We start from the raw sequence: 24,701 nt of genomic DNA, 5'->3' as shown, positions 1-24,701 counted from the left end.
GCGGGGGTGGGGAGGGGGGGTCTGGGTTTTTTTCGGGGATGAGGGGTGGGGTGGAGGGGGGTGTATTTCGTCAGACCCGGTCACTAACCAGTTATTTAGCTTCTGGTTCACGTGTTCAGGAATGAATAGCAGCTATTGACCTTTTTTTTCTTCTTTTTTCTTTTTTTTTTCTTTGGGGGGTGGGGGGGGTCGTAGAGGTTTGAAGTTACAAATTCTTTCAATCTCAGACAAAATGAAAGCAAATGTTCTTGACCACGTTCAACCCCAAGACGAGACAGAATGGACTGGGACATAAACTGTATTCAAACTCAAAGCATTTAGCTGTCTGTTGTGCAGAATTAATGCTCATCTGTTAGAAAGCCTTAGGGACGAGAATGGGGGTGACAGGGGGAGGTGGGGGCGGAGGGGGGGGACATTTATCAACATAATTGGATTGGGTTGGGTTGGGTTGGGTTTCGATCGAATTGATTTGATTTGTGCCTTGTTGACTGTTGGCTTCAATGATTGTTTTGTTGATCGTGTTTGGCTTTTGTATCTTCCAGGTCTCAGAGGGTGTAAGTTTCGGTTCAGTGATTTTTTTTTTCTCTGATTTGTTTTTTAATCGTTCATTTAAAAAGACGTATTTTGATGTTTCAACACTCTTCTTCCATTTTTTCCTTCTAACCCCGTTTCTTGCTTGTATGTCTTTGTTTGTTTGGACTTTTTTTTGTACATCCAGTTGTGTCATATCCGTTATTTGATTGGTGGTTGATTTTGAACTTGAGGATTATGACGTGCATGTACCCACCTCCTGACAGTCAAGTCGGTTAGCAGTGTCTTGTTCCTGGTCAGAAGTTTTGCTCCAGTGCTGCTGGTGACGTCACCACTTTTCCCCTCGGAACGTCAGCACCTAAATCGTATCACGTGACTTTAGACCACAGTTGGGTTTTTTTTTCTTGGTGTGTGTGTCACATGATCTTAGATATCATGACAGCAGCGTAAACAACAAACTAAGCACCCATTGTGTTTCCTTTCTAAAAATTTTACCACATTTATTCATTTTCTCGTTCATTTTGTCAGGTGAGTTTGTTCTTTTTATCGTCACAATCAATTTGTGCTGTTTTGATGGGTATTTAAGATTCGTATAGACATTTCAACCTTATGCCAGCACAGTAATGCCAAGATTTAATCTCTCCATGCGTGTGTCTAGCGCATATGGAGCCACACGCACGTTATTCCAATGTTGATAAGGCCAGTTATGTACAGAACCTGGACGACATGAAATCGTTTTGCCACAAGCTGGTATTGAGGGCGTTGAAAAACACTTCTCAAGTCAGTTTGTACATTGAAGTGATGCACTGACAGAGGCTGTCTGAAGGGAATCTGGGGGTCAGTTTCTTCGCTCTGGAGGTCATTTTCTTTGCTGTCTCAGAAAGAAATGCTGGTGAGGATGCTATTAATTCTACTGAATATTTTTCGGGCCCTGTTTTAATACAAAGAGTTGGCATAGCTCGGCTTGGTATCGATAATCAGAGTGGGCTGGGGCTGGGATGTTTCGTAAGTTGTGAGTTATATAGCAGTATGACCACACGTTGGTCCCTTTTTTTTCTTTCTTTTTTTAAAGAAGAAGAATCATCTGGCTGTATTGAAACGCTTTGCATAATGAAAGCGGTTTTCGTTTGAGGACAACCTTCTTTTTTTTTTAAACCCAGTGCTCTCAGATGGCGTCGTGTAGGTTTCAGCGATTCAGCATTTCCTTACCGAGACTGCCAAGACGTGAGTTAGGACGTTTGTCCCAATACTGGAGCGCCGAGTGTTCGAATCTTGAGCACGTTGTGCTAGAATGTGTTGTAATGCAACCCACTGAAATTCTGAATTTCAGTTAAGATACTCAGCAATGCAACACAGTAATTCACAGGTAAAATGTAGAACAATTGCAGAGTACAATGGAAAAAAAATGGTACGTTACTTGGGGATGTTTAAGTGAATGCACGTGTGTGTCAGTTTTACTTCTTTAGTTTTTCACCAAGCAGAACTGGTTAGGTGTGATCAAAAGCATCATTCATTTTGTTCTTGTTCTTGATATTATCAGCATCAGCATTGATATCATTATCGTTATTGAATATGTGCTCCGTTGTCATCTATTTCTGAATGTGCATTTAATAACTCACCGGTTTAAACTTTATCTGTGCGTGTTATCCTCTTTGTTTTAACTGTCGCACTTTAATCATACAATATCATTCACTCAGATTTTCATCCAGCAAAACAGGTCTTTTTTCATCAGCACATTTTTTTGTGTTGTATGTGATTTTGGACAGATATATCTTTTGGTATTTGACAATCATATGTGGTTTTGCTGTATAACCAATGTTTATGAATCATTCTTCGAAATGTTTTATGATGTATATAACTTTAGACAGTAGAGAAAATGCTTGATAGAAAATATGAATATACAAGTAGACTCCTCATTACTTTTTTAATTGTTCATAACTAATATCTTTTGAATATTAATACTATATTTTTGTAGATTTGGTGTGGGGTGTTTTTGGGTTTGTTTTTTTTTCTTTCATGTGCTTTCGCTTTTATTACTGGGCAAATTCCAGCGCTCTCTTTGTGTGTGTTTGTTTGTTTGTGTCCTCGTTTATCTTCATTAACTCAGAGGTGAAGACATAATTATGCGGGTAGTCCTACAATCGACCGTCACGATTTGCGACGCATAAGCTTTCTGTAATGCGCCTACAACCATCCATGTTCCCAATCCAGCCACGTCCAGACAATGAAGCACCTACTGTGCTGCTTAGATTTTCGGACAGTCTGCGATTTGAGCAGCACGGTCACATTGCTTCCGTTAAGTGGCACGAGAGGAGTGGAAGAGAAGTAGGGTTTCCATCCGGCCCAGTTTGCCTCGCGCTCATTTACAGAGGGGCTGGGCTAGCCATTGAGCTAGGATCTGGTGTTTAGTCCTTCGTGGACTGTCAAGTTTACACACACACACACACACACACACACACACACACACACACACACACACACACACACGCACACACACACACACACACACACACAGATATATATATATATATATATATATATATATATATATATATATATATATATATATATATATATATATACTGTACGTGTGTATGAACAAAAATTGAACTAAAATGTGTTTCAGCTGAAAACTGGGATTTTTTGTTTGTTTGTTTTGTTTTGTTTTTTGCTTTATATTGCCCCTTTTTCAGTTTCACATGGTGCCTTCTTTTTTTTTTATTCTCTCATGTGAATCTTTTATTTTCGGGTGAAGCTGACTATTGATCTTTTGCTTAAATTGATCAACTGCTTTCCTTGCGAATTCTCTCTCTCATATTAACAATGTTGTTGTTTTTTTCAGCTCATTTCAATTCTATAGTCATCAGTCTATGGACTCTGCTTTCCTTCCGAATTCTCTTTCTCTCTTTTATTAACAAGAATATATTTCAGCTTATTTGAATTCTGAAAGCATCAGCATAGTTATGTGTGTGGACCATAGCTGCCTCAAAGAAGCACCAAGGGTCGTGGACATTTTCCAAGAATGACCAAAAGGGGATCTGTGTACGGGTCTCAGAGTCGTTGAACTCTCTGCAGAGATTTTAACCCCCTGACTGCCGAAACTGGGTGAAATGAGGTCAATGAGGAGGCGTGGACTTGAAGCGCAATTTGAACACATTGAAAAGCTTTCAGTGTTGTCGTTGATTCTGGCTGAACAAAAGCAGTGCCATCCAATAGACTAAACAGCTCCACCTCTAAGATCCATGTAACAATCTCAGTGAAACGACAGCGGTTCTCGTCAGAAATAGTCGAGGGGTTAATGACATCCGCTGTACTTAGTGTGATAGTTTTGCCATGTTCTCTTGTGTACTGCTTTTTTTGCTTTTTTTCTCTGTCTTTTTTTTTTTTTTAGAGGTGACGGTTGGCTGGATAGATGGTGTGTGTGGGGGGGGGGAGGGGGCAGGAGGAGGAGGAGGAGGGGGTGCTGTGTTCATGGTATCATGTCATTCATTCTTTGATTGTGTTTCGCTGTTACTGTGGATGAAACGGTCATGTTTGGGTTTTTTTCAGACAGCGTAGTCTTTGCGTTGATGGCAATATTGCTAAATGTGGTAATTTTCAGTTATCTGTCTCTGTCTGTGTCGGTCTCTCTCTCTCTCTCTCTCTCTCTCTCTCTCTCTCTCTCTCTCTCTCTTGAGGAAGGTGGCAGAATGGTTAAGACGCTCAGCTGCCAATACAGAGAGTCCGTGAGGGTGTGGGTTCGAATCCCGCTCTCGCCCTTTCTCCTAAGTTTGACTGGAAAATCAAACTGAGCGTCTAGTCTTTCGGATGAGACGATAAACCGAGGTCCCGTGTGCAGCACGCACTTGGCGCACTGAAAAAGAACCCATGGCAACGAGAGTGTTGTCCTCTGGCGAAATTACGTAAAATGAAATCCACTTTCATAGGTACACAAATATGTAAGCATGCACTCAAGGCCTGACTAAGCGCGTTGGGTTATGCTGCTGGTCAGGCATCTGCTCAACAGATGTGGTGTAGCGTGTATGGATTTGTCCGAACGCAGTGACGCCTCCTTGAGAAAGTGAAACTGAAACTGAAACTCTCTATCTATCTACCTAACTATATATATATATATATATATATATATATATATATATATATATATCCTTCTGTGTCTTACTCTGTTTTGCTTCTACCGAGATTGTTAGAAATCTGTCTTTGTTTTTGTACAAAGCATTCAACCTGAGGCAGATCCTCTTTTTTCATGACAATGTTTACTTTGATGTTTACTATGTTGTGAGATCCATGATATGTATTTGTGTATTCATGCTTTTCATATACATGTTCACATGCCCATTCATAAGGGTCCATGGCCTACATCTGAATAAACAGTCTCTCTCTGTCTCTGTCTGCCTGTCTCTATCTATCTATCTATATCTCCTCACATGTTAATTCCTGATCGGACATCCACCTTAATCAAGGTACGTGTAGAAACAAAACTTGCATGACTTCCCCCTATCATCATTAGATTGGACGGTACGACCACATGTCCTTTTGCGGGTTAGACCACAATTTTTCTTTCTTTCTTTCTTTCTTGTCACGTCCTTTCACGAATGCTTCCCCATGTAATGTTGATGTCTAAACACACAAACCCTGTGACCTTCACCTTCCGTTTCGTCACGTGATCGTCAACACAGCCACTGGCAAGCCGGAGCTATTGGGTCCCTTTGTGCCTTCCCTCGTGACGCCTATTCTCATTTTGCCCATCCTTGTTAAAACCGTTCCAAGTTTTGGACATGACTTTACACCCCCTCGCCCTCCCCCCCAGAGTCGGTCAGATATTTTTCTGTCGAATGCGGAAGACAGTGGTTTGACCAGTCTGTCCAGTGCAGAGTCGAAGAGACTTTTGTTGCTTTATAAATAAAGTAAATGAAGAGTATTTGGGTGGATATAAGAACAAAAAAAACCGATACCACACCCACCTCTACACCCCACTTCCCGCCACCACACTGTAAGCCCACGATTTCTCACACTCACTTCGAGAGAAATCGTGGGATTGCGAGAAAGTGCGTTCGTTCCCCTTTCTCGCAACTGAGAGAAAACGTGGGAGGGGAATGATCACACTTTCTCGCGATCGTACAATTTCTCTTAAAGTGAGAGAAATTGTGGGGTTGCGAGAAATCGTGGGCGATATGAACAACTTGAGCTGAAGAGCAACGCTTTTTATTTCTGATTATTTGTGTGGACAACGCCAACTGCATCCTCCCATATACACGCATTGTGTTTGGCGCTGCCATTGCATCGCACAACATGTTGCTCACAAAAACACTTCGTTATGTCTGGCTCCATTCCTTGCTTTGTGTGCGATCTCATTTCCCATTTAGCCTGCGGACTAACGGAAAATCAGCAACAACAAAACACAGACGCGTTCACTCACACACACACACACACACACACACACACACACACACACACACACACACACACACACGTACACGCATGCACGCACGCACGGAGAAAGATGTCTCTTATAACATTCCTATATTCCTTGATGTGTTGAAGCACAGACTATGATTTTTAACCCTGAAGCCTACAAGGGAAAGTGAGCTTGCGAATGCAGAGTTGGAATCTGACATTCCTGCACACAGTTTTCAGCGTTCGGCTTTATTAGAGAATAGGTGCTCCTGGGCAAGGCAAAAGGGACCTTCTGCACCAGAGGCGTAGTGGTTGACAGGTAAGGTGATCAGGAATTCCATCGCATGCGTTGTCCAACTGGTACAGCATGACTTGTGCCTTCTACATGACAACCCATAAGGTTCTGAAACAACATCGTGCCGCTCAGACCAAAAGGGAAGGTCAACGATATGAAATGAAAATTAATGCTTTCGAAGTAAATGGGTATATAACAGGAGATCAGTGAGACTGAACGACGTTTTTAGGTCTTGAAAAAGTGTGTTGTTTGTGCCATGTTCCATGAACTTGACTTTTCTGTCAGTGCCGAAATTGTTGGTAGGCCTGTGGTTACCATGACAAGATATTCACAATGACATTTAAAACTGATTTGCAGCTTTGATATGGGGAGCCTGGCAGTTTTTACTTGCAATAGTACGTGGGGATACATGGCATATTTGGTGGTTTTTTCTAACGGTTTAGAGTAATGTATGTCCGCGATGGGGATTAATGTATATCCGCTTTGTAAGCTGCTTGAACTATTAAAATTACTAACATTGGAATATGCTAACACTGTTGTTGTTTTATATTCATTGTTCTTTACATTCGGATGGGAGTCATGCAATGCAATTGAAATGTGGTCAGCTCAGAGGAAAAGTTTAGGACCACGTACCATATGCATGTATTTTTTTGTTTTTTTCTAATATCGACGTTTGTTTTGACTGTGATACTATATTTTGATAACACTTAAGTGAGATGATGGTGGTGGTGGTGGTGGTGGTGATGGTGATGGTGATGGTGAAGAAAAGTAGGAGGAGGAGGGGGAGGATTATGATTATCATCACCATCAACATCATCAACCTTGAAAACGGAATGTTCGTGGGATTTATGTAGTGTGGCATCTCATACATATTGTAAACTCTTCGCGCTGTTTGGATCATTCCAAAAGCATGGGGGTTTTGTTGGTCTTCAATAGTGTCCCATTGCTTTTCCCAGATCAGTCTGCCAGTATAGTAAACGTGAAACCTTACAGGCGAACTGTGACTTGAAAGGTTCTCTCTCTCTCTGTGTCTCTGTCTCTGTCTGTCTGTCTGTCTGTCTCTCTCTCTCTCTCTCTGAAATGCTGTTGTGGATTGCATTTTCGGCTGTATATGGGGAAATCGGAAGGAGCGGCATGGGTGTAATGCCACTGAAAAAGTGCAGATGATTGGGTAGAAAAAAAACCCAGAATTGCGTGTGTTCTTCTCTCTGTCTGTCTGTCTGTCTGTCTCTCTGTCCCCTACCTCTTCACCTCCCCCCCCCCCCGGTCCCTCTCAGGATTACCGCCCCCTAACCGCAGTCAGTGTATCCACAGGCGGGAGGTTCCCTGGAGCTGTTCATGACTGACGACCAGAAGAAGTACTATCAGGCCATGAAGAAGATGTCGTCCAAGTCTCCGCAAAAGTCCATCCCCAAACCCAAGGTAAGTAATCAGGCCGCTCGGGCGTCTCTCCTGCTCTGTATTACTGGTTTTTTTGTTTGTTTGTTTGTTTGTTTTGTTGTTGTTGTTTTTTTCTTTGTCACAACAGATTTCTCTCTGTAAAATTCTGGCTGTTCTCCCCAAGAAGAGCGTGTCGCTACACTGAGACCGCCACCCACATTTTTGGTATTTTTTTCCTGCCTGCAGTTTTTGTTTGTTTGTTTGTTTTCCTATCGAAGATTATTTTCCTACAGAATTTTTCCCCGGGACAACCCTTTTGTTGCCGTGGGTTCTTTTACGTGCGCTAAGTGCATGGTGCACACGGGACCTCGGTTTCTCGTCTCATCAGAAAGTGGTCCAGAAAGGTGGTTGGAAACGTGGCTGGAAGCTAAGCTGCGCTGGCAGTTGTAGTGGTAGTGATGGGGTCACTGCTTACTTCGTAGCTGTCAGATCATGTGCTATACTGCCCAGTACAGTGCAGTCAAGTCGTATCAACTTTGTTATTTTTTAAGATAATTTTTCATGTGATCGTGTAGCTCACGATAAAAACATACTAAGATACACACTTTTAAATGACATGTGCGTGTTTCAGCATTTAAAGAGCTGTGTGGTTTTGTCTTAGTGTGTATATATATATATATATATATATATATATAGAGAGAGAGAGAGAGAGAGAGAGAGAGAGAGAGAGTATGTGTGTGTGTGTGTGTGATAGATAGATAGATAGATACAGATGTACATGTTTAATACACGTGAAGCATTCAAAGGGCTGTCTACCTTTTATTTTAGCGAGCTTCGGATACTCGGTTTAAACCTTTTCAATTCTTGAAACAATACAAATCGCAACGTTTGATGTGCTCAGTGTTGAAAGGAAACGCATGATCAATAACAAGAACGAGCTTATTTCGTGCTCTGTCACGTTATGCATACGATCAGCAAACGTAATGGCGGAAAATGATCAGAATTTTCGATAAAAGAATGGTATTGCGAATCAAAATGGAATACACTGAATTGTGAACATTGGCTGGGGCATAATGCATTGGCGAGCTGATGTATAATGCAACAGATACTATCAACATTGTTTTTCTTTTATTTATATATTTGTTTATCTGTTTATTTATTTATTTATTATCCAAAAAGGAAACTTTTTAAACTAATTTATGCATTTTATTGCACACAGTATATTGAGTGCTTGATTACATAACAATGGTAAAATACCCATGAAAGTTCGCAAAGAAATAAAGAAAAATGATCGTGCATGCTTCAGATAACCAAAAAACGAATATCGCCCCGGCTTTGCCAACAATAAAGCCAATATTTCAGCCAAACAGAATGCTAGGCAGTGAGACATCCATTTATTGACAGATGTGTTAGGAGAATTCTTGAGACGCAGTCTTGTTGTTAGCATTCTGTTTGACGTGTCCTCCAAGAAAGTTCAGTCCAATTCACTTCAGTTAACTGCTCAAGGAGGCGTCACTGCGCTCGGACAAATCCATACACGCTACACCACCATATCTGCTAAGCAGATACATGACCACCAGCGTAACCCAACGCGCTTTTTAAAAGGAACACGAATCAAACACACAAACCAACCAATCATGATGGTTGAAAATGTTTGATTTGTCACATTAACATTCCGTTGCTACAGACCCAACCAACCAGACTGTTGCTTTGACTAATGTCGTGTGCGTGCAGTTGAAATTTGCGGCCTTGATCTTCGACCTGACGACGGACCAGAAGTTCGACATCGCCATCATGATGATCATCATGTTGAACATGCTGACCATGACCTTGGAGTTCTACGGGATGCCCCAGGAGATGAAGGACGTGCTTCAGATCGTCAACATCATCTTCATCGCCATCTTCACCCTGGAGTGCGTGCTCAAGCTGATCGGCCTGCGGTTCTACTACTTCAAGATCCCTTGGAACGTCTTCGATTTTGTCGTCGTCGTCCTGTCCATTCTAGGTGACCAGGGGAGAGGGGGGGGAGTCCTGTCCATTCTAGGTGACCAGGGGAGAGGGGGGGAGTCCTGTCCATTCTAGGTGACCAGGGGAGAGGGGGGGGAGTCCTGTCCATTCTAGGTGACCAGGGGAGAGGGGGGGGAGTCCTGTCCATTCTAGGTGACCAGGAGGGGGGGAGGGGAGTCCTGTTCATTCTAGGTGACCAGGAGGGAGGGGAGTCCTGTCCATTCTAGGTGACCAGGAGGGAGGGGAGTCCTGTCCATTCTAGGTGACCAGGAGGGAGGGAGGGGAGTCCTGTCCATTCTAGGTGACCAGGAGGGAGGGGAGTCCTGTCCATTCTAGGTGACCAGGAGGGGGAGGGGAGTCCTGTCCGTTCTAGGTGACCAGGAGGGGGAGGGAGTCCTGTCCGTTCTAGGTGACCAGGAGGGGGAGGGAGTCCTGTCCATTCTAGGTGACCGGGAGGGAGGGAGTCCTGTCCATTCTAGGTGACCAAGGGAGAGGGGAGTCCTGTCCATTGTAGGTGACCAGGAGGGGGAGGGAGTCCTGTCCATTCTAGGTGACCAGGAGGGAGGGGAGTTCTGTCCATTCTAGGTGACCAGGAGGGGGAGGGAGTCCTGTCCATTCTAGGTGACCAGGAGGGGGGGGGAGTCCTGTCCATTCTAGGTGACCAGGAGGGAGGGAGTTCTGTCCATTCTAGGTGACCAGGAGAGGGAGTTCTGTCCATTCTAGGTGACCAGGAGGGGGAGGGAGTCCTGTCCATTCTATGTGACCAGGAGGGAGTGGGAGGGGAGTCCTGTCCATTCTAGGTGACCAGGAGGGAGGGGAGTCCTGTCCATTCTAGGTGACCAGGAGGGAAGGGAGTCCTGTCCATTCTATGTGACCAGGAGGGAAGGGAGTCCTGTCCATTCTAGGTGACCAGGAGGGAAGGGAGTCCTGTCCATTCTAGGTGACCAGGAGGGAGGGGGGAGTCCTGTCCATTCTACGTGACCAGGAGGGAGGGGGAGGGAGTCCTGTCCATTCTACGTGACCAGGAGGGAGGGGGGGGGAGTCCTGTCCATTCTAGGTGACCAGGAGGGAGGGAGGGGAGTCCTGTCCATTCTAGGTGACCAGGAGGGAGGGAGGGGAGTCCTGTCCATTCTAGGTGACCAGGAGGGAGGGGGAGGGAGTCCTGTCCATTCTAGGTGACCAGGAGGGAAGGGAGTCCTGTCCATTCTAGGTGACCAGGAGGGAGGGGAAGGGAGTCCTGTCCATTCTAGGTGACCAGGAGGGAGGGGGGGAGTCCTGTCCATTCTAGGTGACCAGGAGGGGAGGGGAGTCCTGTCCATTCTAGGTGACCAGGAGGATGGGAAGGGAGTCCTGTCCATTCTAGGTGACCAGGAGGGAGGAGGGAGTCCTGTCATTCTAGGTGACCAGGAGGGAGGGGGAGTCCTGTCCATTCTAGGTGACCAGGAGGTAGGGGAGGGGAGTCCTGTCCATTCTAGGTGACCAGGAGGGAGGGCGGGGAGTCCTGTCCATTTAGGTGACCAGGAGGGAGGGGGAGTCCTGTCCATTCTAGGTGACCAGGAGGGAGGGGGAGTCCTGTCCATTCTAGGTGACCAGGAGGGAGGGGGAGGGGAGTCCTGTCCATTCTAGGTGACCAGGAGGGGGAGGGGGAGTCCTGTCCATTCTAGGTGACCAGGAGGGAGTGGGGGAGGTGGGGGGAGACGGCGTAGAGGGTTGAGGAAGTTGTGTTTTTGAGAGAGTGTGAACTTACACGCGAATTTGAATGTGCTCATTATTATCATCGGCGTCAGTATCATAATAATCATCAGCATCCTCCTCCTCATCATCATCATCTTTATCAGCAGCAACATCAGCATTTGCATTACCATCGTTTCTGCTTTTGTAAACTGTGATGATTACAATATAATATTTGGACTTTATTGTCATCATGCTTTAACTGGTTTTTATTTCAGTTTGCCCTTTTTTTCCCATCCAGCAGCTGTCATGATGCCTGCGCCTACTCCACGCCTCAAAAAAAAAAAGAAAAAAAAAAGGAAGGAAGTTTGTACACGATATTGACTGGACGTGCATGCTCTTTTCCGTTGTGACATTCTGCATAAACACTTTAAATAGTTTCCAGACTGCCATGATTTCCTCTTGCCATGCCTGTGGTGCGGGTGTCCAGACGTAACTATGAAACGATGAAACATGTCTCTCCTCTCTTTCAGCATCCTCCCTGTCAGAGTTCGAGGACAGCTTCTTCATCTCGCCCACCTTGCTCCGGGTCATCCGAGTGTTCCGGGTGGGTCGGGTGCTGCGGCTGGTGAAGTCTGCCAAGGGCATCCGGACCTTGCTGTTCTCCCTGGCCGTGTCCCTGCCGGCGCTCTTCAACATCGGGCTGCTGCTGGTGCTGGTCATGTTCATCTACGCCATCATGGGCATGAACTTCTTCATGAACGCCCCCCATGAGTACGGACTGGACGACGCCTTCAACTTCCAGACCTTCCTCAGCAGCTTCATCCTGCTGTTCCAGATGTGCACCTCTGCCGGCTGGAGCGACGTGATGAACGGGCTGATCGCCAAATGCCCGCCCAATGGGGCCTGTACCATGTACACGCTGGCCACGCTCTACCTGTCCTCCTACCTCATCATGAGCTTCCTGGTCGTCGTTAACATGTACATCGCCGTCATCCTGGAGAACTTCTCGCAGGCCACCGAGGACGTGCAGCACGGCCTCATGCCCGAGGACTTCGACATGTACTACGAAAAGTGGGAAAAGTACGACCCCAAGGCCACCAAGTACATCCCGCTGGACCAGCTCTCCGACTTCGTCGACTTCCTGGACGAGCCTCTCCGGCTGGCCAAGCCCAACCACTTCCTGCTGGTGAAGATGGAGATCCCAATCTGTGAGGGAGACAAGTGCTTCTGCCGGGACATCCTGGACGCCCTGACCAAGAACTTCCTGGGCACGTCGGACACCAGTTCGGTGCCCGCCAAGGCAGGCGACGACAAGGACGAGTCGTACGTGATGATCTCCAACACGCTCCGGCGACAGAAGGAGCACTACGCGGCGCGCATCATCCAGAAGGCCTACAGGAACTTCAAGAGAAAGGACGACGACGATGAGGACGATGGGGTGGACGTTGGTGGTGGCGGTGGTGGAGGACGTGGTGACAAGGGGGAGAAGGCCAGTGCGGTGAGTGGGGGATCCGGCCAGAGCGGCAGTGCCGACACCAGCAGCACGGTGCACCCCGGGGACGAGGACGGGGGGGTCGGTCCGGGGGGCCTGCACGGGGGTGACGGGGTGGACTCCAGGTCCGTGGAGCTGGGTCCGGACAGCGGCGTGGTGGCATGACACGGGCTTTAGTCAGCAGAGCTCGGCAGGCTGAAGCATGGTTTTGGGGAGGGAGGTTCGCTTCCAGCTCATGATAAAGGTCCACGGGGAGGAGCAAGACACGGGCTGAACACGTTGGCTCCACGCACAGCTGGTCAGAGACACGCGCAGTAGGGCCAACTCACAGTCTGAAGCATTTAGCTAGCTGCCAGGCAGTAACTACGAGGACAGACGTATCCTCCGTGAAAATTTTTTTTTAAAAAGGAACGCGGGTACATGGAGGGACGTCCCAGAGAAGAGACGAAGTGGCTTTGTAAACAGGACAGGAAGAGACACAGGATATGAACGTTGCAACGTTCAGGGAAAGGCACATTCTTAGACTGCGAAGGATAGCATGTAGGCTGTGGAGAGTAATTAAAAAAAAATACTAATAACATGCAGGCTGTGGAGAGACAGAAAAGTAAGGCGGGAAATAAGAAACATTGCAGAGAATAGCTGGAGAAAAAGAAGGAAGTGAAACAGGCGCACAGACGTATATCGGCAAAAGAAAGAAAGAAAAAAAAAACTGCAGGCAGCGCCGACAAAGGGAAAGTGAAGGAAAGTGTGTGAAATCAGTGGACTGTGAAGGACGGCCATGGAAGCTTCAGCCGGCAGGACCTTGGAAGGCACCACGCACACGCGGCAAGAAAGGAGCTCAATGCTGACAAAGACGATTTTCTTCTAGAGACACTGTGGCTGGCGAATACATCACAACCACGGAACTGGAGTATCACATCCACCACCACCCCCTCCTCCGTCCCCCTCTTCACCTACGCAAACCACTCATCCACCCCCACATCGTTTCGGGTTCTGAACAATAATGCATGCTCTTGAATTGCCCCCAGACATTGAAGCCGCTTCATCATCACTGAACATGCTTCGCTTACAAAACAAAAAAGGAAGAGAATAAAAAAAAAAAAGAAACAACAACTCTATTTGGATGCTGCAGCTTCCTGCAGGAGTGAGGAGACGAGAGTGCTCGAATCGCTCCTACAACCGTGTCGTGTTTTAGGCTAGGCAGGCCTTTGTCCAGTCCCTGGAAGTAGATGGTTTCTGTTCCTGTGGCTGCTGCATGTGTGTGTGGTTATCCTTCTTTGCCTGTATCGAGACCAAAAGCTACCATGTGCAGTCAGGTAGAGAGCTAGTCTGCTCGGAGCCTCCATGTTTACCGGACATCAGCCCTACGTTTGTTCTCTGTGCCGCTAGTGTAGTGACGAGGAACAGTGTACTGATGGCATCGCTAGCGTCAGAGTGTACTGGGTTTTTTTTTTCCCCCGCAAGTGTCGCGTAGAATGTTTTCAGCTTTTCTTCGAAATCTGGACCAACAGTTGACTAGTGCTTTGGCGCATTTCATGGCTGGTGCCAATGTCTTTCGGTGGACCATTTCTAATCTCTCGACTGCTGTTTGCTTGTTTGATCTGAATGGTATTTTCTGAAGCTCATTTGTTGACTTCTTTTTTTTTCTTTTTTTTTTGCCAGTTCGTTCTTCACACCGCGTTGTGTTTGAGTAAGCAAGAGTAACTGAAGAGTTTGTCTGGAGTTTGCAACCTTCCACTTTTCTGGTCACATCACTGTTTTCTTTGTTATTTCTTTGTTTGTTTGTTCAGCGGCTGCACTGTGATTTGAATCGGGCAATTCACGAAACTGTATAATGTAGACAGTTGTCAGAATTTGACATTTTTCTCCTTTTGCTGTGTGTGTGTCTGTGTGTGTGTCTGTGTGTGGGTTCCCCCCCCCCCCCCTTCCTCCCCGTTCGCAACGTGAAATTGCGTGTGTATGGGTTTGTGCATGTGTCTTTTTCCCTGTTTGTTTGGAAATTGGGACCATGAGGTGAAGGCGAGACCTTCTTCTTCTTCTTCTTCTCTCTCTCTCTCTCTCTCTCTCTCTCTCTCTCTCCGTGATCATTTTCAGGGTACTGTACATGTGTGTCATGCTGTGTGTGACTCCGGCATCAAGACATCGAGGCAGCACAAGGTAGGCTGCAAAACACTGGAACGGCAGTAAGCGCCACGACATATACAGCGAGACAACAGCAGTGTGTGGTGTGGTGTTGTGTGGTGGGGTGGTGAGTGGTGTTGGGTGGAGGTGGCAAGGGAGTTCACTCACATTCCCTTTGTCACTGTACTTTTCTTCTCCCCCCCTGACCAAGAGACGAACCACGAGGTAAGGTCTGACCACCGTCGCTGACTTGGACAATGACTCCCAGTGTCCGTGAGTCAGTGAGTGCGTGTTCCGCACAACCCATGGCGATAGTCTGAAGGCGAGCGGCGTACGGACCCCGACAGGGCCCCTTCTAGGAATGCTGAGGGCTGGGTTCTGTGACTTGGTGGTCGGCTGGTGATGACGCTGAACTCCTTTTCAAAAAGCGGTTCTGCCTCTGTGTCCTTTCATTCTTTGTGAATGGGCTTTTTTGGGATGCAACAGTTTGACATTTCTGGTTTCGTTGTTTGTGTATTTGTTTGTTTGGTTGGTTTTTGGTGGTTTGTCTTTGTGTGTGCGTTGTTTTCTTTTTCCCTTTTTTTAAAATTATTTTACTGTAAACGTGTATGATTTATAGAATGTGTACAGTTGAAAGGGCATGTCATTTGGTACCTTGTAACAGAACTAAACAACAACAAAGAAAAACGGAGAGAGAGGAGTTGCTTTTTTTTTTTAATAAAAAATTACACAATACGTATTCAATTCTTAGTTCAATCCTAAGACTAAAAACAACTAGTGTGAAATGCCTTTTAGCACATGAGTAGCATTTTATCTTGAACTTAGAAGCACAAAAGTCAGGACATTTTCCATAGATAAATTAAAAACAAAAAAAAAAAAACAAAAAAAACAATGGCACTTTGTAAACATGTGCATAGTTTTGAGTGAAACTGAGCACATCAGATAAAATAGATATTTTATTCAGCTAACGATGGAGTGCTGATGTGTTCATTTTGTCAGCACACTGCTACTCTTGGACTTGCTTGTTTGCTCTGGAAATTCTCTTTATAGAAAGACTATTTAATGTCAGCTGGTCTGAGCATTGACATGGATGTATCCACTGTCGGCTGGTTAGAGTATTGACATTAGATACATCCACAGCAAGAAGAAGCAGAAACCGACTGTTCTTATCTTCTTCTTCTTTTTTTTTCTCTCTAAACAAAAAGTATTTAAACTGTTCTTCATTTGACATGCAATTTTCCCGCAGGCAACACATGCTAATGCGTTTGATACTCAACAGTCAGACAAGCACACAAGAGGACAAACACACTCGCGCGCGTGAACACACACACACACACACACACACTTGCACGCACGCACACACACCCACACACACACTTGCACGCACGCACACACACACACACACAGCCACACACACACACACGAACGCACACGCACACACTCTCTCTCTCTCTCTCTCTCTCTCTCTCTCTCTCTCTCTCTCTCTCTCATGAGTCATAATTGACCGTGCAGAAAAAACAGCTGCTGCAAGGCAGTGGAATATAACAGCACCGTTTACGCTTCCTTTTACACATTGCTCCTGCACTGAAGGTTTAGTCTTCTTTTTAGTGAAGGGTAATGTTGGCAATTGTCCTATCAATCCAGGTGAACTTTGCATGAAAATCGGTTTTGTTAATCTTTTTTTTTTCTTTTTTAATTTGTTTTAACTAATTGATAATGTGTATTGGTTGTGAATAGATGAGTAAGGATATGAGAGAAGACAGGAAGCGAGTGAAATAGAGAGAGAAAAAATTGTGTGTGTGTGTGTGACAGTGCGGGCGTGTGTGGGTGCGTGTGCGGGTGTGTGTGTGTGTGTGTATGGGTGCGTGCGCGTGTGCGTGTCGTGTGCGGTGCGCGCAGCGCGTTCGGTGGAGTAATGAAATTCACTCTCGTATCGAAGTTCTGCTAAGCTAACGACCCTTATGCAAAACTACTGTGCAAAACTGACATGACGTGTTGTGTACATACCAGTGATGCAAAACTGCAAGCGTCATGTCCTCCATGGCTGGAACAGTTGTCATGATGGACATCCCCCTGTTCCACGTGACCCTTCGTGTTTTGTCCTTCTCCCCCCCCCCCCAACCACTCCCCCCCATCCCCCACATCCCAAGCCCCCCCCCCCCCCCCCCCCCCCACCCCCATCCCCACCCCTACCTGTCCTCACTCACCATTTTATGTCCCTGGTGCCGCCAACTTACAGACAACAGCAACAACAGCAAAATTTCGCATCTTTTTGCATGGTTTGGTTTTATGAAGTGACGGTGTTCACCTTTGAAATGGCCCCCTTCGCGGTTGGTTGGGTTCTAAGCAACATGTTTCAATTGCTCTTGGTTAGCTTCTTTCTTCGAGTTTCAGAACTTTATTTCTTTTTCGGGGATAGGGGGTTGGTGGGGGCGTTGGGAGGGGGGGGGGTGCGGCGGGGGGGGGGGGTCTTGTTTGCTAGAGTCTACCTGTGACTATGGTGTTTTGGATCGGGATCGCGTAGGTCGGCACTGTCAGGTAACAGAAAGACAGACTGATGGGAAACCCCAAAACAGTTGGCAATTTCCTGGTTTCCACACACGCACGCTCTCCATGCACACACAGATTCACACGCACACGCACAGGCACGGGCACACACACACACACACACACACACACACACACACACACACACACGCACGCACACACACACAGAGTGTTTTCATGCGCCCTCACGGCCCCATTCCCACCACTTTTTTCCCCCAAAGTCTCCCCCCTCCCCCCACCTCCCCACCCACCCCATGCCCACGATTAAACAATCTAAACATGTTTCATAATCATTTGTTGTACATGAATGACCTGGTCTAGCACAAAGAAACTCAAATGTGTAAATCCGTTTTTTTTTAGAGTTAGAGACAAAAATGTGGTGTGTTAGCTTCGGGTAGCATTGCTTCGACGAAGAAAGAGAGAGAATGTGCATAATTCGCGGCCATCTTGTATTGAATTCTTCTTGAAACAATAGCTAAAAGTGCTCTTCTGGTGTTTCTCACTATTCTATAGCTGTGACAAACAATGTTGAGCGATTGCTTTTCCGCAGCATTATTGATTGTGCTTAGAAGAAAAAAAAATAGAAAAAAAGTTTGCGTGTTGGGATGACTGGTGCGAGGGTGTGTTTTGTTTTGCATGTGTGTTTGCGTACGCACTTGATCTGTAATTTTGCGCGCGCTTTTGGCTTTGTATCTTTCATTTTATGTCTGTATCTTTTTTCTTTTTTTTCATTGTGGAAGGCTGGTGATCAGGGTTAGGGTAGGGGGGGGGGGTTGGGGCTTTGGGTGGAGTGGGGGGGGGGGGTGGAGTGGGGGTAAGAGTTCCAGCACGTTTGTGTTGATGTTCACTTGCTTGTATGGTGACTGTTTTCCTTCAGCTTCCACAAAGGGGTAAACATGTTCTGTATTACTATGAGCCCGGCACGTGTGTTTTCCGCTTTCTTCCAGAATAACACGGCTCCATTCTGTTCTGTTCTTTTTGTCCTTAAAATCTTCTGCAAAGCCTTTTTTTTTTTCCTTGTATGTAACAGTTGTTTTGTTCGTGAAAAGCAGTTTTCTGTTGCTTTGCCCTCGTCTTATACTGTAACACTGCTCCGTTGATTAGTCCTTGTATAAAACTAGTCTGTTTACTTTGTTCTCATCTAACACAGCTGTGTTTCTTTGTACTTCTATAACACTGCTCTGTCGCTTCGTCCTTGTATAACACGGTTCTGTTTCATTGTCCTATGAGACAGTGTTCTGTTTCTTTGTCCTTGTGTAACACCGTTCTGTTTCATTGTCCTATGAGACAATGTTCTGTTGCTTCGTCCTTGTATAACACCGTTCTGTTTCATTGTCCTTGTAGACAATGTTCTGTTGCTTTGTCCTTGTATAACACGGTTCTGTTTCATTGTCCTTGTAGACAGTGTTCTGTTGCTTCGTCCTTGTATAACACCGTTCTGTTTCATTGTCCTTGTAGACAGTGTTCTGTTTCTTTGTCCTTGTGTAACACCGTTCTGTCGCTTTGTCCTTGTATGATATTGTTGTGCAGTGTTTCCCTTGCTTTAAACACAGCACTGTTGCTCTGTGCGCCGCGTATGTTTGTACCCTGTTCTGTTACTTTGGTCAGGTTCTACCATCCCAACGGACCCTTCTTTCTGCTGTTCATATTATCAGAGGACATCAGTGGACATCGTCGTGTTTAAGTCCAAGTGGTTTTTGTTTGGTTGGTTCTTGTTTTTTCTTCATATCGTCCCCCCTTCGTTTACCGTCCACAGAAAAAAAACAACTGTAGTTCAATCAAAAGACACGTTGGTTGACTATGTGCCAATGGTCAGGAATGTCGATTCCATCTCCACCATCATCCCAGAAAAGGTTCCTTTGCAGTCGTCTGGGCTTTTAAGCAACATATTTTGATTTGATCTCCTGTCAGCGGCGTTTGATGAGCATTTAACAAATCGTTGATTCCTCCTCAGTCATGAGTAGACATTTTTGTTAACCCCTTTTGTTCAGAGAGAGAGAAAGAGAGAGAGAAAGAGAGACTCCAGCTACTTTTGTTACATCTATCTGAAAGTGAAGGAAAATCTTCACAGTTCTCAAGTGGATTCTATAAACTGTAGCCCCTAAATCGTATTTAAAACAGCTATGGCTCACCTATCTCGTTGTCCAAAAAGGCTTTCTGTTTATGAAAAACATTGTCTTGCATCGCGTTTGGGGGGCAACAAATAAGGTTTAGACAAGCCCCAACTCCTATGAATTGATCCTATGTAAGCCGGTTTGCAGAAAAAATCCCAACGTGTTCATTGAAGTCATGTTGGTGGAGAGATTGAAGAAGCCTTTTTTTGTGAACTTCGTCTGTAGTAGACTAGAAAATAACAGCCGATAACAGGTTGTAAGGGGCAGGAACTTTGCTGTCAGTGGAGACAGGGGACTGTATCCATCTATCTGTTCTGTCCTCTTGTTTCTCTGGCCCACAAGGTCTGTTTGGTGCTTGACGTCAAGCAGGGATTCCAACCTGTGGTTCTCTTGGAAATCATCGGTATAAAACTTTGCGTCTGATCCTTTCAGAATGCATATAAAATGAGTGTACATGCCAGTATGGTTTCCGGTCACAACCCGTTTCAGTTGGATCCTATCATCGTTTTCATTTCATAACCGGGTTTTGAATAAAACTTCCTTCGATTTTTGTTTTCTATTTGAAGATTCATTTGAGTATAAAACCCAGTATCGTTTCCGTTTGGAACTTTTTCAGTATAAATCCCCATCATCTTTTTTTTTTCCTTTTTAATGCCAAATTTTCTGTAGCTATAAATCCCAGCACAATTTGCTTTCAGATCCCAGTCAGTATAAATTAATCCAAGGATCGTTTTTAGAGCCCGTTTGGTTTCTGCGTACCAGCATAGGTTTGTGATTAAAACCCATTGGGTGGGGTAGAAATCACAGTATCGTTCCCTCTCTGAACCTGTTTGAGTATTATAAGCTCCAGTATGCGTTACTTGCAGCACCCCTTTTGAGTGTAAATCTCTGCATACTTTCAGAATTTGTGTGAGTGTATTTTCAGTCCCTTTTTAATCATTTTAGATCATTTTAATCATATTGAGTTAACATGCCATCATGATGCTCTTTCATAACAGTATAGGATGAATCATTGAGTGTAGATTTCATTATCTGATTAGACGTTTTTCTTGTAAATCTGAAATACCACCTTTCTTTATTTGATAAGTTTATGCTTTTGTGCTTGTACGTATATGCATATTTGTGTTGGTGTACGAAGGAGTAAGTCTACTATGTATGTGTGTGCGTGTGTGATGTGTGTGTATGTGTGTGTATGCGTGTGTGAGTGTGAAAGAAAGATACATCCGCATTGCTTCAGCATAGCTTAACCAGTGAGCATTGTAAAAGCTATATTCTGTGTGCTTTTTCAGCAACAGTCGGGAGAGAGGTTGGTGGCGAGATATATCAGGGTTTTTTTCGGTTGCGTGGGGGGTGCGGGGGGGGGGGTCTTCTTTGAATGGGACAGTTTTGGGAAGAAAAATGTGTCAAGACGTCTGCATCTTCATCATAATCTGCAAGTGTTGTTCCAGTAGCGAATGATAAGGAGACATAATGTCGCTGTGGTGATTTCTTGAACATGACATCCGCTGCTTCCAATTTCTATTGGTGTGATAAGAATATGTTCTTGTTGTCTTTTTTTTTCTTTCTTCTTCTTTAACTAAATCAGAACGCACAATATACAGCGGTTGTTATGTATGTCAGTAGAAAGACGTAACAGTCTTGGTTAATGCTTTTGTTCTTATCATGATTTGTAAACTCGTGTGCCAATTCATTTGTTCATTTACCTTTGCTATCCAAGACAAAATGTTAGGTAGAAAACGGCGTATAACTCCTCCCGGTCATGTGTGTGAAAGACCCACCATTCTGCAACTCAGAAAGAAGTAATTGTTTACATTGTGTGATTTTTATTTGTTGTACAACTGGTTCGTTTACATGATATCGGTGAGATCTAAGTGCGTCTTCCTTGCAGTGTATTGTTCAGCCTGAGCCTGAAAACTTCTTTTGCACATTCAGTTGTTCCACTGCAGGCAGTCGCAATGCAGTAACTGTCCTTCATTTTCTTTGCCGAGGAAAGGGCGACTTGGGTAAGTGGTGAAATCTGAATTAATATGGAGAACAGGAAACACGCAACATAACTTCCGGGTAGGCTGTGCTTGTGTTATATCAACGGAGTATTGTTAATGTTGCCATAACTCATATAACTTTCCATGGTTTTTGCTTCGTTTATTTGGAATGGAAAAGATGTCTTCAAATGTTTGTATAATGATTACATTTATACGAGTATGTCATTGCTTTGATGATAATTATTAATCATAAAATATGTCTGTCATCGCTAATGTACTTAATGATTACAACATGTTGACTCGCTAAAGTGAAAAAGAAAATCCGCATGAATATAACAAACGTGTGAAAGATAAGTCAGTTCAGGCTTTGCAGCGTATCGTGTTTCGATCTACTTTGATGTGGATAACAGCAGACCATTGCTGTAATAGGTAGCGTAGAGTCATCATCTGTACGTGTCTCGTCCATCTGTACTCCTACTCTGTATAAGCACGTATGTGGAATTGTAAGAATAGATTATCTGCAGGACACCTGCACTTTCTGGGAACAGTCGGATCACTGTCATAAACTGAAACATTTCCATGAACGTAGCGTGAAATAAATATGAAAAGAAAGAAAGAAAGAAAACAAGAAAAGATAACCCTGAAAAGTTATGAGATTGATCGATTTTAATAAATAACCGCTGAAGACGTTTATTTGTGTTTCGTTGCAGTTCAAACCATCCTCTTTTTTTCTAGGGTCGGGGTGGGTGGGGGTGGGGTTGTTTTTGTTGTTGTTTTGTGTTGTTATTGATGGGGGGGGGGTTTTTTGTTTGTTTGTAACAGATGCCGATTTTTTTTTTTTTTTTTTTTTTTTTTTTTACAGCGTTGGTCGATTTTGCGAGGCAGAGAAAAGTATGCACACCTGTGTATGTCTCCTTGCTCTGAGTGACAGCCTACTGCCTTCTTCTTTAGTCGTGAGGAGAAAGTGTTTCCAATCTACCCAGGTAGATTTAATCTACCCAGGTGCATTTACCGCTGTACAGGGCTTGCTTGGTGTCGAACCTTTTAGCGGGGGTTTCTTGTTTGTTACTCTTTTTTTTTTAGGGGGGGGGGGGGATATTTACCAGACGCCCGTGTAAACAGCTGATAGAAAACACGACCTTCCGGCGTGTCCCAGGATTTGTGTCGGCGAAGGCGTTTGATTCGTTGCCCTCTTGTTCAGCTTGGGGCAGCGACTGGTGAAATCCATGCTGGGATGGACAAGACCAATGTCTTGGGTGACTATGCCCCACACAACTCTGTGCACTTATTTCTTGGGTACTTCTGCACTTATTTCTTGGGTACTTCTGGGGGTCTGTTTTAATTAATGGGACCAGTGGGCCGCTTTGCTGCTTTTTTTCTCCTTCTTTTTTACATACACAAGAAACATAAAATCACTTGCACTGGCAGTGTTCTCCCAGGGATAACCATGGTTCTGGCAGTTTGGGGGGAATGGCAGCTTAGGTCTAGATCTTGGCAGGTGACGATTGCTTTGCCGGCCGTACTGGAAGGGAGTACAGCTGCCGGGGCTTACTGGTATTGCCCAGGGGAATCTAAATGGTGACAGAGTTTGGGTTGGTTGTTTTGCTGTACCACACACGGACCAGACATCGTACCTAAGTGTCCCGAATTGAGGGGAAAGCCTATGCTGCGGCTTATCGATCTTGGTTTCGCTTTTTTGTTGTTGTTGTTGAAGATATGCAGACGACTGTTGCGTGCTTTTGTTGAATAAGGTATTGTACACACTGACATACATGTCGTTCTTGGTAGGTAAAAGAGGGGAGGACATCATGGTTTGTTTTGTAGCTGTTGACATCCGAGTACCCATCAGCTGATTTTTTTTTTCTGTGTCAGTATTCTGTGTGAAAGAAAAACAAACGTCGTTGAAGTAGGCCGTTGCAGATTTACAGTTTTGCTTGCCGGCTTCGCTTGAGCGACTATCGTGTTGACACGGGGCAAATATGGCTTCCTTGAAAACTCCCTTTTCTCTGGCAACCTTGGTTGGTGTGTGGTAGAGGACAGCATGTTGCACCTTACCTTTCTATGTACATTCTGTGTTCATTCACAATTGAATTTATACTGTTCTCGACATCGAATTTGTTACAAAAAACTCGTTGGTTACACGTGCTTGGCGCACTCCAAAGAAATGTACACCTGCCTTTTTTTCCGCACCTGTATGTCTGATTGTAGCTGACAGTTGTTTTTTTTTTAACCTCTAACCCCTACTCTCCTCCCTCCCTTCCTTCTGTCCCTCCGTCTGACAGGAGACGTTCCTCAGCCACCCCCTCCTGCTGTTAGTCAGGGTCCGTTGCCTGGACTAAAATCCGTCACCTTAAGATTCTTCTACTTCTTCTTCTCCTCCTTCTCCTCCCCCTCTACCTTCTCTTCCTCCTCCTCCTCCTTCTTCGTCTTCTTTGTCTTCTTCTTCTCAAAGCAGAAACCCCTTTCTCTTCGTTGACATGTTGACGCGTTCCAATTGATCCGTCATCTTAGACAAACCTGGAGTCGATTATTCTGGTGGTACGCTCAGCAGTATGATGACGTTGATGACGTGACAGACACTGTCCACTGACCACAGGCCATTGTCCGTGTATGCTGCCGGTTGCTTGAACAGCGTAAATGTGGTCAGTTAATGATCAGTACTGATTGAAGCCACAGGTACAGGTAGGGGACGAACGAGAGGAAACTCTCTCTCTCTCTCTCTCTCTCTCTCTCTCTCTCTCTCTCTCTCTCTCTCTCTCTCTCTCTGTGTGTGTGTGTGTGTGTGTGTGTGTGTGTGTGTGTCATGTATGTATTTCTATAACCTTTTGATATCCTGTGAGTATTTTGATTTCATTTCTCTTTGCCCTGAGGGCTGGATGTAAACAAGCATGTGCATGTTTATTCCACTTCCCTCATTAAAAAAAAAAAGCTCTTTCGTTCGTTCGTTCGTTCTCTCTCTCTCTCTCTCTCTCTCTCTCTCTCTCTCTCTCTCTCTCTCTCTCTCTCTCTCTCTCTCTCTCTCTCTCCTTTTCTCTCTCTTTACCACCTCCTACTCTTCTTCCTCCTCCTCCTCCCTCTCTCTCCTTTTCTCTCTCTCTACTACCACCTACTCATCCCCCTCCTCCTCCCTCTCCCTCTCTCTCTCCTTTTCTCTCTCTCTACCA

General features: G+C 45.0%; 1 protein-coding gene across 1 annotated transcript in view; it reads left to right on the top strand.

The window, feature by feature from the left end:
* The window catches only part of LOC143296625 (sodium channel protein para-like), an 85,835-nt gene extending 72,897 nt beyond the window's left edge, over positions 1 to 12,938 (top strand). The window contains exons 28-30 of the mRNA XM_076608654.1: positions 7,535 to 7,642; positions 9,335 to 9,605; positions 11,812 to 12,938. Of these exons, the coding sequence (XP_076464769.1) occupies positions 7,535 to 7,642; positions 9,335 to 9,605; positions 11,812 to 12,938 (1,506 nt within the window). The remainder of the gene's footprint in view (positions 1 to 7,534; positions 7,643 to 9,334; positions 9,606 to 11,811) is intronic.
* Positions 12,939 to 24,701: the final 11,763 nt, after the last annotated feature.

This window comes from Babylonia areolata, chromosome 21, assembly GCF_041734735.1.
Source record: "Babylonia areolata isolate BAREFJ2019XMU chromosome 21, ASM4173473v1, whole genome shotgun sequence".
Classification (NCBI taxonomy): Eukaryota; Metazoa; Mollusca; class Gastropoda; order Neogastropoda; family Buccinidae; genus Babylonia; species Babylonia areolata.
The sequence above is the reverse complement of the archived record's forward strand: the minus strand, read 5'-3'. Positions and strand labels throughout refer to the sequence as shown.